Source organism: Danio rerio, chromosome 18, assembly GCF_052040795.2.
Source record: "Danio rerio strain M-AB ecotype USA chromosome 18, GRCz13ab, whole genome shotgun sequence".
Lineage (NCBI taxonomy): Eukaryota > Metazoa > Chordata > Actinopteri > Cypriniformes > Danionidae > Danio > Danio rerio.
In genome coordinates, this window is record NC_141038.1 from 17,246,666 (window position 1) to 17,266,277 (window position 19,612).

The window sequence follows — 19,612 nt, forward strand, 5'->3', positions numbered from 1 at the left end:
CATATCATTATAACAATGTTTACGGTAATATAGTAGACAGTAATACATCTCGAACACCCCTTGACAAAAGAGAACCCCTTGTCATTCACTACATGAACTAACAAAATTAAATATCATCTTGTGCTCCACATGATATAACCACATGGACTGCCACTTTAAATTAAATGAATTTCTATACTGCATATGGAGGCCAATCTCTCACTTAGAGGGCCAGGATGCTCATCAGATGGATGGTATTTTTGCAGATTGATGTGCTGTGAGCTGTATCAGGTTAAACTCGGTTATGTAATCAAGATGTTCTGACAAAGTGTTGATGAGCGTTTGAGTTTGGACTCTGACTCAGCTCTGTTTGTGTGAATGTGTGTGTGCGGCAGGTTTTGCTGGTTAGCAGCAGTCGACACCCAGATCAGTGGATCGTTCCTGGAGGAGGGATGGAGCCGGAAGAGGAGCCTGGAGGAGCTGCGGTCCGAGAGGTTTATGAAGAGGTGAGACCTGAAAATTCAGCTCCAGCTCCTCAAGTAGAGGAGGAAGTTACAGAAGGTTTGAATGAACCTCCAATACCGCGTTTGATCACTCCTGTCTGGAAATCTAAACTGGTAAAAATAGGCTATAAAGTGCAGATTTTAATTGCAAGTTCAAATTAAAGTTTTGTGGTTTATTGCAGGGATTCCCAAACTTTTCAGACTGCGACCCCCAAAATAACAATGCCAGGGACTCGCATAAATACAGAAATCTTGCACGCAATGGCGCACACACACCAGTAGACCCAAGTCTGTTCTTCGTTTAATTTTTTTAATGGATGTCAAGGCTGTAAATGTGCCAAAAGGTTTAAACTGGTATTATAAAATCAATCTGCTGCATGTGTGTCTTTAATATAATGTAATTACCCCAGGGGTTGCAATCCAATAGAACAACTATAAGCTACTATAGTACCTATTTAGTATATAGAAACTATAAAAAAAAATTTATGGATAAAATATGGTAATTTTTTTGGTTTAATAAAAAATAAATAGATTTTTGGAAATCACCAAACCACCCCCCCCCCCCACTTTGAGAACCACTGGTTTAATGAATGGCCTAAATGCATCTATTTTAATTGAAAAGAAAAGTTAGCATTTTCAGGCAGCTAAGCATCGCTGCTGTTGTTGGTAAAAAGTAAATTATAAAAATGCAAATAATAAAAAAAGACATTATAATGCTGTGCAGATTGTGAAAAGACGCCCACAGATCAGCACCTTCCAAGCTTAATTTTAATTATTTATGATTAAATTAAGCATGGAAGGTGCTAATCTGTGGCCGTCTTTTCACAAAACCATTTTAATATTTTTTTTTCAATAATTAGTATTTTTATAATTTACTTTTAAACAGCAAAAACAGCTAAATTTACCTTTGATGGGTTGCAGCTGGAAGGGCATCCGCTGCGTAAAACATATGCTGGATAAGTTGGCGGTTCATTCCGCTGTGGCAACCCCAGATTAATAAAGGGACTAATCCAAAAATAAAATGAACAAAGAAAATAGCTGCCTGAAAATGCTAAATGTACTTTTCAATTTTAAAAGATGCATTTTGTCCATTTATTAAATCACCAACACTCAAATTTTAACTTGCAGTTAAAACCTGCTTTTTTAAAGCCCATTTATAAAATATACATTTAATATTTTGTGATTACTTTTAAAGGGGTGACACGGTGGCTCAGTGGTTAGCACTGTTGCCTCACAGCAAGAAGGTCGCTGGTTCGAGTCCTGGCTGGGTTAGTTGGCAGTTCTGTATGGAGTTTGCATGCTCTCCCTGTGTTCGTTTGGGTTTCCTCCGGGTGCTCCGGTTTCCCCCACAGTCCAAAGACATGCGCTATATGTAAACTAAATTGGCTGTAGTGTATGTGTGTGAATGTGAGAGTGTATGGGTGTTTCCCAGTACTAGGTTGCAGCTCGAAGGACATCCACTGTGTAAAACATATGCTGGATAATTTGGCGGTTCATTCTGCTGGGGCGACCCCTGATATATAAAGGGACTAAGCTGAAGGAAAATAAATGAATACTTTTAAAAATGTTTGTCGGTATCTGTTTTTAATATATATTTTCACACATCTACATGGTGATTTTGGTTTTTCCTGCTGACTTTGAGTTGGATATCTTTTTTAATAGATTTATCAAGGACCTGTTAACATATTGCAAAGGATTTAAAATCAAAACAGTTCTGTTAAACTGAATATTTATCAAAAAAAAAAACATTTCAAAAGTATTATTTTTAATAATATGTTCAATAATGGAAATCTTTTCTTGACCACCAAATCGCCATTTTCAAAGGATTTATTAAGAAGGATCATGTTTAACTAAAGATTGGAGCAATGATGCAAAAAAATTAGCATCTTTAATTATTCCTTAATTATTCCTTGTGTATATATAAACAGTGGGGGAAATAGGTATTAGCATCTTTAATTATTCCTTAAAATACATATACAGTGGGGGAAATAAGTATTAAACACATTTTTCTCAGAAAAAATATTTCTAAAGGTGCTGTTGACTTTGTTTTTTGTTTTTTTACCAAAGAAATACCTATGTTTGCTTGGCTGTGCTTTGGATCATTGTCTTGCTGAAATGTCCACTCTGGTTTCTTCTTTATCATCCTGGTAATATAGATGTTGGACTGAAGCAGCGGATATTAATTTACACTGACGAAGGGCGGAAGGGCAGAGAGTGGCTGAAGAACTTCTGAGTAATTTTAGCTGCTGTCTAGGCTTTCACTGCCTTTCTACAGCTCCCTTTCTTCATGTGTTCAATACTTTTTTCCTGGGTCATTTCATTTTATTACACATCACTTCATTTGTAAACGAACTAGATTTGTTTTCTTTTCATATATGCAATTCTTTGTTTGTTATCAACATCTGGTGAAAATCCAAGTCAACAGCACCTTTAGATATTTGTTTTTTGAGAAAAATGGTGATGTGTTGAATATTTCTCCAATGTAAATATCTCAAATCATCTGCAAATTTTTTGAAACTGTGGTAAAGTTTCACAACATTTTACCTTTATTCATATTTAGCAGCATTCACGTTTCCCCAGTTAATCCATATTATTGATGTATTTGTTAGTGTAAAAAAACAACATTATCTTATTTTTACTGGTTAACTGAAGATGGTTTGCGTCATCAAGTGCTCTACTGGTTAATGGTAGTCTCTTGGGCTGTTGTTTACAGTATCGACATGTTTAGGTGAGAGTTATGGTTTGCAGCTGTCCCATATCTTGTCACCAAGATGTTTTTTGCTTTACACCATGCATACTGTGTGTTGCATGCTTAGCAGTATATACTATTCTATTTTTAAAAAAGTAACACAATACAGCAAGCTGCGACCAGTCATCATCGTGGTTTAATTCACTTCTGGTTAACTTTAATGGATTGTTTGCCTCAAAATGACAATTTACTCTCCATCTACTTACCCTCAAAAGAGATTGTAAACCTTTTTTCTGATGAACAAGAATGTTGGAGAATGGCCATTGACATACATATAGGAAAAACAAAGAGTATGGAAGATAATGGCTATCGGTTGTCTTCCAGGAAATCTTCTTTTGTATTCAAAAGAGAAAAGAAATTCTTTAAAGTTTGTGAAGTGTGAGTAAATGATTTGACGCAGAATTATTATAATTTTTTTTTTGGATGAACTAACCCTTTAAACCAGTGGTGGGCAAACTTTTTAGACCCGAGAGACCACATCAAGTTTTGTAAACCAAGTGAAGGGCCAAATGTCAAATCCTTCAAAAAACAACTTTTTTATAGTGGCAGTCTGCATAGAACATTTAATATCAGACAGAAACATGTCACTTTAACCAAAACAGATTCAAATGAATTTGCACTGCTATTTATATTTATTATTACTTATCAATCATCATAAAACAATAAAATAATCCCTTATACTGTAATAATAATAATAATAATAATGTAATAATTTTTACAGTGGAGAATAGAAAAGATAGAAAAAAACACATATATTAACACATTAAAAATAAGTCTTAAAGTTAATTATTCAGTCAAATTTACAATAATCTTTTTTTTTATTAGAATATGCAAAAATCATACAAATACAAGAAAACATCAACAAATAACAAATACAAAGCAACGAAACAAAAACAACAACAATATAGTCATGTACTGGTATGTGCGTGTGAGTGTGTGTATGCATGTAAAGGTAACTTGGTGGACAGGTCAGAGTACATACATAAGGAACAAAAACAGTCAATAAATGTAGCAAGTGTCACAGATATAGATAAAACATATAGAAAGAAACCAGTCAGAGGTAGGGAGTAACTACAATGCTTATTAATGTATGATAGTAAAAATGAGAGTAAAAAGAAAGAAAGGACAACAGTAATAAATGACAACAATAATAATAAATCACAAGTGCTACACCAACTACTACTACAGAAAGTTACTTATATTACAACTACTACTGCTTCTACTACAGCCACAACCACGACTACTACTACTACTACAATGTCTACTAATACTGATACTACTACAACGACTACCCCTACTGATACTACTATAGCGTTTGCTACAACTAATACAACAACGTCTACTGCTACTACTACTACTACTACTACTACTACCACCACTACCACAATCACTTCTACTACATCTACATCAACAATATCTACTACTGATATTACTACACCAGCAACAACTACTACTGTAACAACCACACCATTACTACTTCTGCTACTACTATACCAATGACATCTGCTACTACATGAACTACTACTTCAATAATCTCTGTAACAATTACTCAATAACAATCGTTACTATTACAATGTCTACTACTTCAACTACTACTACTACTACTACTACTACTACTACTACTACTACTACAACTACTACCGCTACAACTACAACAACTGCAACCTTAATAATGATAATGGTATAAATACTTGTAATAATGATAATGGAAAGATAACGGGACAAGTCAGAACAGTAATAATAATAATGATTACAAAAAATAAAAGTAATACCATTTATGACAAAGGTTTCGAGGAGAGGGGAGGATGGGAAATCAGGGAGAGGACAAGTAATAATAATAATAAATAATAATAATAATAATAATAAATAATAATAATAGTAGTAAGTAGTAAGTAGAAGGGGAAAGAAAGGAAAAGAGAAAATAAACTAATAATAATAAACAAAAAATAATAAAATAATAAAAAAAAAATAAAAAAAAATAAAATAAAACAGAAAAGGAAGGGGAGGAGTAGAAGAAAAAGAAAAGAAACAAAAAGAGAAAAGAAAAATAAAGTTCAGCAAACAAAGCAATGAGAATAAGCAAAAAAAATGAATAATAATAATAAAAACTAAATAAATAAAAAAGAAAACACTATATCAATGCTAATTATGAATTATACAAACCCACATGGAAGAATAATATTAAAGATATGTATGGTAGATTATTAACTTGATAACTATAATATACTCATGCTGGTAATAATAATAATACTTATAATAATGATAATAATAAAAATAACAATAACATTAACAAAATACAATAATCTAATTTGCACTGCTTTTAGAATATACAGATCAATCATCATAAAACTTGATAAAGCCACAAATCTTTGATAAAAGAACTTTTTAAAGTGGATATACGCATGGAAAATATATTCTATGACAAAAATAACACATTTAACCAGCAAACATTATATAATTTGAGTTAAATTCACAACAATCGCATTTGAGCTTGTATTAATATGCTCATATCAATCATTATAAAATTATGAGGTAAAACAGAAGAAGAATATTAATCTTTGTTATTCCAAGTCATGTTATTATGAGTTCGTTAATGTGAACAATGAGCCTAAAAATAAAGTTATATAAATATCAACAGCAACATTCTCACAAAATACCAAGCTGATTCTTTCGTTGCCTAAAGACATAAAAAAAGCACACCATGCTTTCTTTTTTTCTTGTCAACAAAAAGGCAGTGCGGTGCATCTCACATTTTTGGAACGTAAATGCGCGTTAGGTGTGATCGGCCCCTTAGGTTGTAGTCTTAAAAAACAACAATACTCTCTTGGCATATTAGACCTACCGCTTTCTGTCAGATATTGGTGAAGAAGTATTTTGTTGTCCATTCTACCTTAAACACACGACATTCAGAGTACATTTTTTTGCCTGACTTATTTTCAGTCATTTACGGTCGAGTGCATTTTACTATCCGAGAGTATGTTCACTCTCGGATAGGCATTCACTTGTATTGCATCATTCACTTGTATTGCATCATTCATTTACTAATTCTGAAACCAAACCGTTACTCAGAAGCAGCATTTTAAAAACTTCCTCGCTGGCCAGATGAAAGTGTTCAGCGGGCCACATATGGCCTGCGGGCTGTAGTTTGCCAACCTCTGCTTTAAACTAAGTCAAATAATGACCCAAACAATATGACATTGATGGTTAAAATTGTTCAATTTTCTTCTTTTGTGAAGCATAAAAAAGAAGTTTAAAAAAAAAATGTCTTTGGTCTAAAGATCTTCATTAAATGCACAAAATCAGATTAAGCTTACTCATTCTTTATGCATCTAAACTATCCATTAAACCCTCATGCTGCATTCCAGTCAGTTTTTTCCCACACCTTTGACTCCGCTGTCGAGATTTCGGCATGAAAGCAATGATCATGTGATACCTCTGCCAACACCACCCAATCGTCATTCACAATATGTCCATCGGCACGTTTTTCTGTCATCTTCAATTTAAGAGGCTTCGCTAAATGAATCTTTTTATGTCTATCTCGGCTAATGGTTATGTGGTTCTTTTCAAGGATGGGCTGTGTCCTGACATTGAAGGGCCGTCAAAGAGGTTGCCAAGAGGGTAATTTGTTGACAGCTGTGAAGCATTGCAGCGACATTTAGAAACCGTGTCCTGTTACCGTTGGCCTCGTCCGTCTGAAATGTACATGTCCCAGAGGTTCAGGAGTCACGGTGTTGGGACACTTGCGGTTGCCCAATTTGAATGCAGCTTAATTACAGCAGCCGGCGTTTTCTGGTTTTAAGGATGTCATTTTTTATGGTGCTAATGGTGACATTTACAGTAGGACTGGGCTGTCTGGCTGTATTATAAAATAAATCAGCGAATGCTTGATGTTTCTTTTTATATGTCAAATTCAGCTCATCAATTGAATCATTGAGTCCATTGACTAAAGCATAATTGCATAACAATAAAAAAGGCTGTACAATGAAGTTATATTTGGCCTATTTATTTATTTATTTATTTATATTTGATTTTGGCTGTCATACACAAGACTTTATTTTTACTTCGAGGGATTTATTTATTACATAATGGTTTAAAAGGTAACTCGAGCCATTCAAGTGTTAGAGTGACCCTGTAGGAGTCTATAAACCTGTCTCGGAATTATGGCATGCCCCTGGCTATGGCGACACTCATGGGACCCCGAACTGCTTCCCCCAGGGGCTTTGCCAGGTGTGGGATGTCCCAAAGCTTTCGTGTTTTTTTTTAAGCTGCTTGAAAATAAAAATCTGACAGTATCGTGTCTTTCCAAACCAACATATTTAATGAAATCTGATTTCTGTCCTTCTGTTCAAAACCCATTGCGCCTCAACAGATTTTGAAATGGATCAAAATATTAATGATTTTACATATTGTGTTAAATTAATGCCATATTGAATTGAATATTTGAGGGGACATGTAATGCCATTTTCCCCAAATATGTAATATTAATATACCTGGTGTCCTCAGAATGTCTCTGTGAAACTTCATCTTAAATACCCTACACTCTCAGAAAAAATGATACAATGTTTTACCAAAGAAGGTACAAACCCTTGTCATTGGGGCAGTACCTTTTTATGGGACAGAGTTGTACCCTAAGACAAAGAAACAAATTTGTACCATTGCAGTTTGCACCTTTAAGGACACGGTTTATACCATGGAAAAGCAAAATGTTCCTTTTGGATTTTAAAACCTGCATATACAATATTGTACCGTCATGAAAGGTACAAATCTGATTCATAAAACTACCACCACAGTGTCAAGACACTTTTTACCTTAACAGCGCAAAAATTCTTACCAAACATTTCTAAAAATGCCTCAAGTGTTCCTTCATTTTAATTATACCATAAAATGCACAGAACAGTATCATAAGAGGTATTTTCTGAACCATATAACTTACAACTTTCACAAAGGGCAAAACTGTTTCTCAAGGAGCATTATTTGTACCACGTGTACCTTTTTTTCTGAGAGAGTACAGACCATTTATTATAGGTATCAAATTTGTGTGTGTATCTTTAAATGCAAATAAGCTCTATCTCTCCCCTTTCCCAGAAAAAAAGTGAGGGTCGGAGTCTGTACACATTTTTCTGAAACTCCAGAAATGACAAAAAGATGAAGCCAAAAACGAGAAATTACCAGAAGCAAAGCAGAATAATATAAAGAGGAATTTTAAGACTGACTAAGGAAGGACCTATCTGAATGGATATAAATTAATGCAGTTCTTCTGGAATAAGACTGATTAAACTTGAAGTTAGAGCAAGTGTTGGTATTGCTGCATCCTTCAAAAATAGTCAACAGTCATGTAGAGGCTTCACTACTGTTGCTTATCTCTTACTGTGCATTTTGGTAATGCTGTTTATGATTTAGGGGGATTTATGAAAAAAGGCTGGGTGAATTTGTACCATTATAGGCTGTATGGTTACACACACACACACACACACACACACATCAAACACATCATTCATTCATTTTCTTTTCGGCTTAGTCCCTTTATTAATCTGGGATCACCACAGCAGAATGAACTGACAAACTAACCAGCATGTTTTTTTACGCAGCTAATGCCCTCCCAGCCGCAACCCATCTCTGGGAAACATCCACACACACTCATTCACACTCATACACAACGGACAATATAGCCTACCCAATTCACCTGAACCGCATGTGTTTTGGACTGTGGGGGAAACCGGAGCACTCAGAGGACACCCACATGAACACAGGGAGAACATATTAAACACCAACTGACCCAGCAGAGGCTCAAACCAGCGACCTTCTTGCTGTTAGGCGTCAGCACTACCTACTGTGTCGCCATATCAAACACATCTTAAAAAGTGAATTTCTTATAATAGGGTTAATGCTTTAAAATGACAATTGACATTGTCAAATGGGTAAACAATTGGTCCTTTTCCAGCTATAGCATAACAAAAGTTGTTTATTTTCAGGGTTTGTCTAAGGCCATGCACATGTCATGTGACAGTGTCAGATCAGGATACACAGAGATGACAGAAACACACTCAGGGCGTTTTAAATAGACTAAATATCTCATAGTTTCTGAAATTGCCCACTGTTGTTTGTCAGATTTGATCGCGAGTGGTCGTATCAACCCAATTTTCCAGGATAGCTCGGGTTGGTTGGTGCATTTCGCAGTGTCTGAATGAAGACATGATGTTCCCTTGTGAGCATTATGTTGTCCGGGGATCTCCTGTGTTATGGAAACATGCGGCTCAGGTCTCCTGGATCAGTGAGCCAGGCTAATGTTTTGGCCTGACGTGTCAACGTCAGCTGGTATGGTTCCAGAAATTCGGTGTGTTCATCATCTTGTTAAGCTGCTGATAGAATCATGCTGTAGCTTATGTCACAGCCAAAGTAATTTTTTTTTAAAAAATGTTTTATTGCATTCGGGATCTTTTCTCACTGGCCACTTTGTTAGGTACACATGTTCAATTGTTTAGTAATGCACATTTCTAATCAGCCAATCACACGGCAGCAACTCATTTGCATGAGTTGGCATGTTGGCATGTTGATCTATTAATGTTCAAACAGTTCAGAAACAGGTCTACTGGGACCTTGAAATGTGTCCAATCTCTATAGGGTTTAGGGCATAGGTGTCAAACTCAATTTCTTGAGGGCCGGAGCTTTACAGTTTTACTCCAACCTTGCAGCTGATTCAACCATTGAAGGTGTTCATGACTCTTTTGAACACCACGATTATTTGGATCAGCTGTGTGTTGATATAGGTTTGGGGCAAAACTGTGCAGAGCTGCGGAAAAAACAGCGAGTGTCAGTTTCATGGATTGTTGTTGTCAGAGGATAATGGCCTAGCTGGTTTAAGCTAAACGGCAAATAATCACTTGTTACAACTAAGGTCTGCTGATGAGAATTTTTAAAAGTCAAAAGATTGGGTCAAACCTTGAAGCAGAGAAGTTACAGCAGAAAAAGGCAAAACAGATGCCACTCTGGTCAACTAGAAACTAGAAAATTAGGCTACAATTGAGTCCGGTTTACCAAAACTAGAAAGCAGAATATTAGAAAACCAGTGATTTAGTTTGCTGGTGATCTAATGTGGTATGAGAAAAGGTTTTGGCTCACTTTGATGCTGTGTTCAACTCTGGAACTTTCTTACTGATAGGTTGGCAAGTCGTAATGACAATGTCAAGCGTGTTTGAGTCACTTTTGTTGGCACAAGATGGAGTTATCAGGAAAATACACTAACTAATTCAAATCAATTGTGTTTGTCACTCACAACCCACTGAGGTTGACTATGCATCCATGAATTTTGCATAATTATATATATATATATATATATATATATATATATATATATATATATATATATATATATATATATATATATATATATATATATATATATATATATATATATATGTGTGTGTGTGTGTGTGTGTGTGTGTGTGTGTGTGTGTGTGTGTGTGTGTGTGTGTGTATGTATGTATGTATGTATATACTTTTTATATTATTTTGACTTCTATTTGATTTTGCAATGGTTTTCACTGACACACCCTCAACTCAGAAATTTGGAGGTAAAAAGAAAACCTTTACTTTTAAATAAAATATGATTTATTTGATATACAGTACTTGAACACACCATAAGAATCAGTTGAGTGTTGTTGAAACTTCACAGTTCACCGGAGTATTGTCACTGACAATGTCCATTCCTTTATGACCACAGTGAACCCATGCACATGTTATGATATCTGTTTCAAGAGGGATAACACGTTATGCCACAAAGCTCAAATCATCTCAAACCGGTTTCTTGAACATGACGATGAGTTCACCTTACTCAAATGGCCCCCGAAGTCACCAGATTTCAATTCAATAGAGCACCTTTGGGTTATGTGCAAATGGGAGATTCGCTTTACTGTTACAATCAGATTACATAATCATTGAAAACTAAAATATATCGAAAGAGGTTAGATATTTGAGGGGTTTTGTTATTTAGTTGAGTAATATTTATGTATGATTTATACTTTGAATATTTATGTATGATTTATACTTTGAGACCTCAACGTTATTTAAAACTGAAAAGGCTTGTGTGTAGGGAATGACGCGAGTCTCTCTGATGCTTTTTCCATGTCTCTATCTGCTTAAACAGGCTGGAGTGAGGGGCACCCTTGGCAGGCTACTGGGGGTGTTTGAGGTAAGGCTGCCAAACTGGCTTATATAAAGTAAGACGCTAGTTCAGCTCTTAGCACGTCACTGATACTTCAATAAACAAGGCTTTATTTCATAAACATTCATAAATATCTCATCTTCACACCTTCTCAGTGCTCGTTTTCCTATGTTTTAAACATGCCATGTGATAACTTTATATTTCTCATTCTGTACAGCAGAACCAGGACAGCAAGCATCGGACCTATGTGTATGTGCTTACTGTTACAGAGACACTGGAAGACTGGGAGGACTCAGTCAATATTGGTGAGTTGATATGAAATGCCAGACTGCATTCAGTGTTGTTATGAAAATACAAATCACTTCAAATAATTGACTGAATTAAAGTTCTGGAATCTCAGCCTTAGTTCCAGTAAACTGATGAACAGGCATATAAAATGACATATTAAATAAGTAATACAGTATTTTAAAACAAATACTTTTATTCTGTAAGCATTTAATTTAATCTAAATTGCGTTTTATTTCACAAGGCATCTGTGGTGAGCCACACAGCCAACAAAGAACCTGTTTTCCTCAAATTTGGCACTTAAAATAAAGCACACAGGTGGCATTGACTGCTTTTATGTTAATCGAGACCTCCAGAGACGTTCACCTGCAACAAAGTGACCTCTTCACAGGTCTGCAGCAAATCAATAGCATTTGTCTGCTTACAGCTTAGTCTGCTAACTGGGCAGAATTTAAACCGTTTTAAATCGGCAGGCTTATCATAACCAGCTCATTTCTTTTCATAAGACGCAACTGCTGATCTGTAAAGCAGCTGCAAATATGGGGATTTATGTAACTGTTTTCTAAAGCTATCACAGATACAAGAGCGGCCATGTGGATTAGCCTGCTTAAAAGAGCGTCTACTTACTGCATTTTTAGTTGTCAGGAAGGATACACAATAATAACACTCGTCCACAGACAGCGCAATTCAAAACTTGCACTATTTGTAGATGGCGAGGAAAGAAAAAAACAGGTAATCCTTCACTCCCAGCAGCCGTATAAATAGAGTGAAGTTTGTTCACAGGGGCACAGTTGTTTTCCAGTTAGCGTCACTACACTCCCCTATCGCTGGCCTCGCTCTGCCCGTACCGTAGATTCGGCTGCCAAATAGGGCATCATAACCTCAATACACACAAAGGAAATGAGTTTACTTGACTGAGGCTGAGCGGAATGCAAAGCAAGTTCAATAATCTGATTGTCAGAGCGGTGACTTTTAACCTCGGTGCATGTGTGATGTTTTTTTTAAAGTGCTTAAGGTGAATGTTTGAGTTTCAGCACTTTGTGAGAGACACTTTTGGGGACTATAAATACAGAGGAATGTTTGTCAGGCAGATGCTTATACAGACCGACGTCTGACAAGTTCACCGTGAAGTTGACCTTTTGTACTGGATTTAAATAAAGTGGTGCATTTTTAAAACGGACAGCAGCAAGTCTTTAAACTGTCAGCATCGCTAATCCAGCTTCGTGTCTGTTTAATGATGATGATACTGATCTTGGTAGGAACTTAATGAAGAGGAAAATGTTGTTTGCTGCTTTTATTGGAGGATAGTTTTGTACATTTGGATTATACCATTTTTTGTATAAAACATACCTGATAAATCACTTTTTTGTAAAATGAGTGAATGTGTAAAAGAACGGAAACAGCACACCTCACAGCACACCTCACCTGCAAATATTATATTATATTAGTTACTACATATTCATTCATTAATTTTCTTTGTCGCTTAGTTACTTTATTATTTCGGGGTCACCACAGCGGAATGAACCGCCAACTTATCCAGCACGTTTTTACGCAACGAATACCTATACAGCTGCAACCCATCTCTGGGAAACACTCACACACACTCATTCACATTCATACACTATGGACAATTTAACCTACCAATTCCCCTGAACCACATGTCTTCGGACTGTGGGGGAAACCGGAGCACACGGAGGAAACCCACGCGAATGCAGGGAGAACATGCAAACTCCACACAGAAACACCAACTGACCCAACTGAGGCTCGAATCAGCGACCTTCTTTTTGTGAGGTGACAGCACTACCTAATGCGCCACTGCGTCGCCCTACTATGTTATATTATATTATATTATATTATATTATATTATATTATATTATATTATATTATTTTATTTTATATTGTATTGTATTGTATTATATTATATTATATTATATTATATTATATTATATTATATTATATTATATTATATTATATTATATTATATTATATTATATTATAAGTGTATTTAATGTCAGCAAGTCAGAAGTAGTTTGATAATTAGTTTTTAATTACCTTAGGCATTGAACAGAATATACTATTTTCATTTATGTTGTCAAATAATTAATCCTGGTTTTCAGTGTTTAATGTACAGTATATTGCAGATTTTGTCATGTTTATATATTCGGTCACACTTTACAATAAGGTTCATTAGTTAATGTTAATTAATGCATTTACTAACATGAACAAACAGTGAACAACACATTTACTACTGTATTTGTTCATGCTAGTTAACGTTAGTTAATGAAAATACAGTTGTTCATTGTTAGTTCATGTTAACTCATGGTGCATTAACTAATGTTAACAAGCATGGACTTGGATGTTAATAAAGCATTAGTTAATGTTCAATTATGATTAATAAATGCTGTACATGTGTTGTTCATGATTAGTTCATGTTAATAAATGCATTAACTAATGAACCTTATTGTAAAGTGTTACCATATATTCAAATAAAAATATGATAAATTCAGACCAAATATCCTCCTGAGACCCAAAGAAATTCTTTCTTTTTTTTCTGTGATTTCCTACATCCTTTGGGTTAAACAAATTCTACAATTTAGAGTTTTTACATTTTGTTTTTATTTTTAATTTTACAGCATGTCCACTGTAGTGGACCACAGGACCATTTTAGATAGAAACGACCACCACTCAGACAACAAAACTGTACAGGATATATCTGTAAAGGGATATTAATCCAATATTAATGTAACAAAAACAAAACAAAAGCCGTTTTTCTTTTTGTATAGAAATTCCTGAAACAGTTTAGTATGAAAGAAAAAAGAAGAAAAAGAAAAAAAAAGAAGTGATGTTAATACAAAATAAATTTAACATAAAAGCGATTTAAAACTGATAGTCATTCTCTAATGGTCTTTAATTCTCTAATTGTCTGATTGTCAGACTCTAAGTCAGAGTCTCCCTCAACTATCTTATAAGGAATCCTCTTTGCTTCAGTTCTGCCCCTACAACATGCAGTCATTAATTACATTAAGATGGTCCTGGTGTCCACTAACTGGACATTTAAAAAATTATGATGTTTTGAAACAAAAACAAGTTAACAGCTTTAAAAGCTATACGGATTGTTCCTGACACGTTGATAAACAAATATATATATGTAATAATAAAACATTTAAAAAGCTCAATTTTACATACCTCTCTCCTTCCCATAAAATGTGCTATTTTGTATGTCGGCCATTTTATATGCAGTGTAAGAAGTGGTTCCTAGCATGCCAGCCAATCAAATGACATAACACTAGAGAGTCCAAGATGTCCTCTGAACAGTACAACTTTTAACTAAAGATTTAGTATAGCTAAAAAATAAAAAAAATTTATATATTGGAAATATTTAATGTTGGCTTCAGTGTTAACTAATTTTGAAAAAAAAAAATCTAAGTCTTGGTCACCATAAAGAATTGCATCAAATGTTTTAATGGTACTATTTGAGAAGTTAATTCTTAAGTTAATTTTAAATGTTTTTTAAACAATACAAATATTGGTGGCTAACTAGAACTGAGTAGCTGAAAAATGTATTTATTATTTATGTTTAATGTTCGGTTTAGTATTGAAGGTGCTTTAAAATATACATGTTTTGCTGAATAAGCAAATTGATCGTGTTATTTTTGAAAACAAAACAAATGATCACAAATAATCTAAACAGCTAGTATTTCATGAAAAAAAATGTGTGTATATATATATATATATATATATATATATATATATATATATATAACACATGAACACATGAAGAAAGGGAGCTGTAGAAAGGCAATGCAAGCCCAGACAGCAGCTGAAATCCCTCAGTAGTTCTTCAGCAACCCTCTGCCATTCATCAGTGTAAATGAATATTAGCTGCTTCAGTCCAACATCTACATTACCAGGATGATGAAGATGAAACCAGGGTGAACAATTCAGCTTGACAATGATCCAAAACACAGCCAAGGAAATTCTCAAATGCTTTCAGTGAAAGAAAATCAAGCTGTGGAATGGCCCAGCCAATCACCTGACTTGAATCCAATATAAAATACAAATTAAAGCTCATGTTTGGTAGACGAGACTCACGGAACCATCTAGATTTTTACACTGTTGAAGTCTGTGAAAAACTTACACCTGAGCAATACATGTGACTTCATTCTCCAAATAAAAGGCATCTTTAAGCTGCCGTTATTAAAGAAAGCCTTTTATATAAAGTATTATTCAATGTGTTTCAGTAGTTCAGTACTTTCTCCTTGTGCCATTTTATTGTGATTATACATAACTAATTTTTCAGATTCGTTTTGTTTTATTTTTATGTTTGTATTGTTTGGGTTTTTACCTAAATCTGGTTCACTTCCATGTCAACAGCTCCTTTAGAAATATTAATCCCTAGACAAAACATGATATGTTCCCCCACTGTAAGTTAGTACTGTACTTTATGCATCAAGAATGTCAAATAATTAAAGTACTCTAAAATCTAATGTTTTCCAGGTCGCAAACGGAAATGGTTCAAGATTGACGAGGCCATCCGGGTGCTACAGTGCCACAAACCATTCCACGCAGAATATCTTCGCAAACTCACTCCTCGCTGCGGCCCCACAAACGGCAACACCCAGGAGCCGACGATGAACACAGACGACAACGCCAGCCTCCGCCAGACGGCCTCACACGACTGCGGACTGACCCGCTTGCACAGATAGAACTACCAGCAGAGCCAAACACGCAAGGGAAACCATCCTCAGACTGGAAAGAGACACTTATGCATGTATCATTTCAATGTTTACTATTTGAAACTTTTTTTAAAGTGTAGAAACCAAAGGCTTGTTGTGAAACGCCTGCAAGTTTCTGGGTCAATAAGAACCAGGATGGTTATTTTCATAATTTTTTTCTCTCTCTTTATCTTCCTTTCATTTCTAAATGTGCATTTCAAGCCAAACAAAGCAGAGTTGTTGGAAGGTATATGTGAAGTGAAGTGTTAAGTATTAATGGACATTTTGAATATATTTTTTCATAGATGGATTTAAGTGGAAGAAGAAGAAAAAGGATGGTGGTGATGTGCCAAGGGTTGATTGATTGCTGTTTAGAAAGGGTCTTTTGAAATGCTGTCTATTTATATCTAATAGATAACTAGGCATTCTTGTTAGGGTGTTCATAAAGAACAAAATAGGAACGTAAAATCAAGTCAAAACATCAAAATCATGAATTATATTATATGTAAATAGTCTAAAAGAGGATTTGGGCTGCTTTTGAGTATATTAGATGCCTTCATCACAGAAATCTACCTGTAATATAGGTTTAACATGCTGTGAAGTTGAAGGTCGTTTCACAGTTTGGTCTTAAATGTGAATTTGCAACATTAAAAGGTGCAATCTGATGATCCTACTTTCTTTTTGCACATGAACGTTTAGTTTTCCATCCTGACAAGCAGAAGAACTACTTCTGAGCCATCGTCTCTTTAAGACAGCATGGTAAAATGTGATCAAAAAAATAATATTAATAAGACTATGGAATGTTATGCTGTTTATGTTGCCTGGAGCGATATTCTGAATATTTCAGAAAAACAAAGAAAAGGCAACACACCCGATGTTAACCGTAATATATTTTGTCAAACTATAGTGTTTTCTAAATGCCACAGAAATGCAATATGTAGTTATATGAATAATTCACATTATCAGTAACTCAATCTTGGAAATTTAAAGGGAAGGTTCACCCAAAATATTCAAATCAGCAGTTAATTACTCACACTTTTAGGCCATCCAAAATGTAAGTGATGTTTTTTTTTTTTTTATTCAGTAACATAAAATAATCTTTTAATGATGAAATGCTGGTTGATTTATAAAATGCAAGCCAATACTACTTTGCCAGTGCAATCCTATTATTGATGTCAATAGTTGTTTTCAGCATTCTTCAAAATATCTTCATCGAAAAAAAAAAAAACTGTCAAAATACAAATACAGGCTAAACAAAATTATTCCCTTTGGCTCTTGACAATATACTGAGGTAAAAATTGTTTCACTTCATAAGGCCACAACCCAGCAGGCACAGATGACGTCAGATTGACGTTGTACCCCAACATTGTGGGACATTTGCTTTTGTTTGGAAATGAACATCGGGTTTACATCAGAACTCAGTGTCAGGCTGATGTCAATGACCAACGTCCGGCCTAAAATCAATGAAATAATAACATATAGTGATGTTGCTGTGTGAGCATTACCAGTATGACGTCTATCAGACGTTGGTTGCCATAGCTGATGAATGAATGTCAGTATTGGACCTCAATATGACGTCATTTCACGCCCTTATTGGACATCAAAATAATGTTGTCCTTAGTCACTGACTAGACATTGAATTTTGTTCACCTGACGTCATAACCTAAATCTAACATTCATTCATTCGTTTTCTTGTCGGCTTAGTCCCTTTATTAATCCGGGGTCGCCACAGCCGATTGAACCGCCAACTCATCCAGCAAGTTTTTAATGCAGCGGATGCCCTTCAAGCCACAGCCCATCTCTAGGAAAACTAAATCTAACATAAAATAGCTTATTATGACATTGAGTGCGTGTTGGGAAGGTATCATTAGGAACCACAAATATACATTTTTGTTGAGCTTATATATTCAAATATGTACATAAGTATGTTTATGAATATATATTAATGTTGGCTCGCATTTTAAGAGTCACCAAGCACCACGATTTTAGTTAAAATAACATCTTCATCAATTTTTTGCTGAAGAAAAAAGTCACCTAAATTTGGAATGGCTTGACTAAATGAACCAACCGTCAACTATCCCTTTAAATAACCGAGGAGGAAGTTTATTTAATTGTGCATAATATGTTTCTCTTTTGAGGCCTCTTTAAATGTTCCATTATGCCTTTTTGTAAGGATGGATTTATTCTTTTTTTAATTGGATGGAATATGTGGCCAAACTGTTTTATTAAAACTGTAAATGATAAACAAGCATTATCTTTCTTCAGAGAGGAGATCGCATGTTAGGTTGTAAATATGTTTTAATATTAAAAGACAAAAAGTCAGTTTTTGCCTAGTTTATCTAGTGATGATTACGAGTCTCACAGTTTGTTTTAGACAAAGAATTGCGCTTTAGAAAATACAGACATCTCTTGTTTATCGGTGAGGCTTAGTGAACACTGTTGAATATTTAAAAAGATGATAAAAATGTCCACAAAATGATTCAACAAAAAGGACTTCTTCTTTATTTTGTGCTTGTCTTTGAAAAATAAGAACAAAATGATAATGATTACCTTGAAATCTTGTAAACAAAATAAACTCTTTCTCTGAGTTCCAAAGTCAGAATGATTACTGTACATTGAGCTGATTGTGGTTTTGGGTGGAACGAAACATCAAGCTTGTGAGGTAAAGGTTGAAGTTGGGATGTTAAATACGTTTTATGATAACTTATCTGTGTAAAAATTAAATAACAAAACAAGTTTGTTTAGTAAATATGGTGGAAATATATATATATATATTGAAGAAAAAAAGGCAGGCTTTTCTTGGAACATGATGTGACAGGTCCTGTCCTGAAGGCATAAATATCAGCTTCTTGTGATGTTGTTAAAACATAGGAAGTATTTTGTATTGTACCACAGGATTTATTTATTATTTTGCTAAATTTAGCCTATCTTTCCTTTAAATTGGTTGGGGTGAAAACAAAGCAGACCAAGATTTGACGTTTTTACAGGAGATGTATTTTTCAACAAGGAAGTCACATTATCCTTCATATAGAGCTCTTAAATCAAATTATATGTTTACTGGGGCTATGACTTGGTTCTAATTTTAGTACCAATTTGTTTACCTGTTTGTTAAGTATTTGTTTCTATAATTTACTTGTGTCAATGTTAAACTGATTAGCTTTTTTTATTTAGATATAACTATACAACAAGGGAATAAATAATTATAAATTTGAGGGAATTA

General features: G+C 34.6%; 1 protein-coding gene across 6 annotated transcripts in view; it reads left to right on the forward strand.

Moving 5' to 3' along the window:
* Positions 1-18,994, forward strand: part of nudt4a (nudix (nucleoside diphosphate linked moiety X)-type motif 4a) — a 43,599-nt gene extending 24,605 nt beyond the window's left edge. The window contains 4 exon segments of one of the 6 annotated variants that reach the window (NM_001310061.1): positions 375-485; positions 11,375-11,419; positions 11,610-11,697; positions 16,175-17,057. In NM_001310061.1, coding sequence (NP_001296990.1) covers positions 375-485; positions 11,375-11,419; positions 11,610-11,697; positions 16,175-16,383 — 453 coding nt within the window. In that variant the 3' untranslated portion in view covers positions 16,384-17,057. 6 annotated transcript variants of the gene reach the window in all.
* The last annotated feature ends 618 nt before the right edge of the window (positions 18,995-19,612 follow it).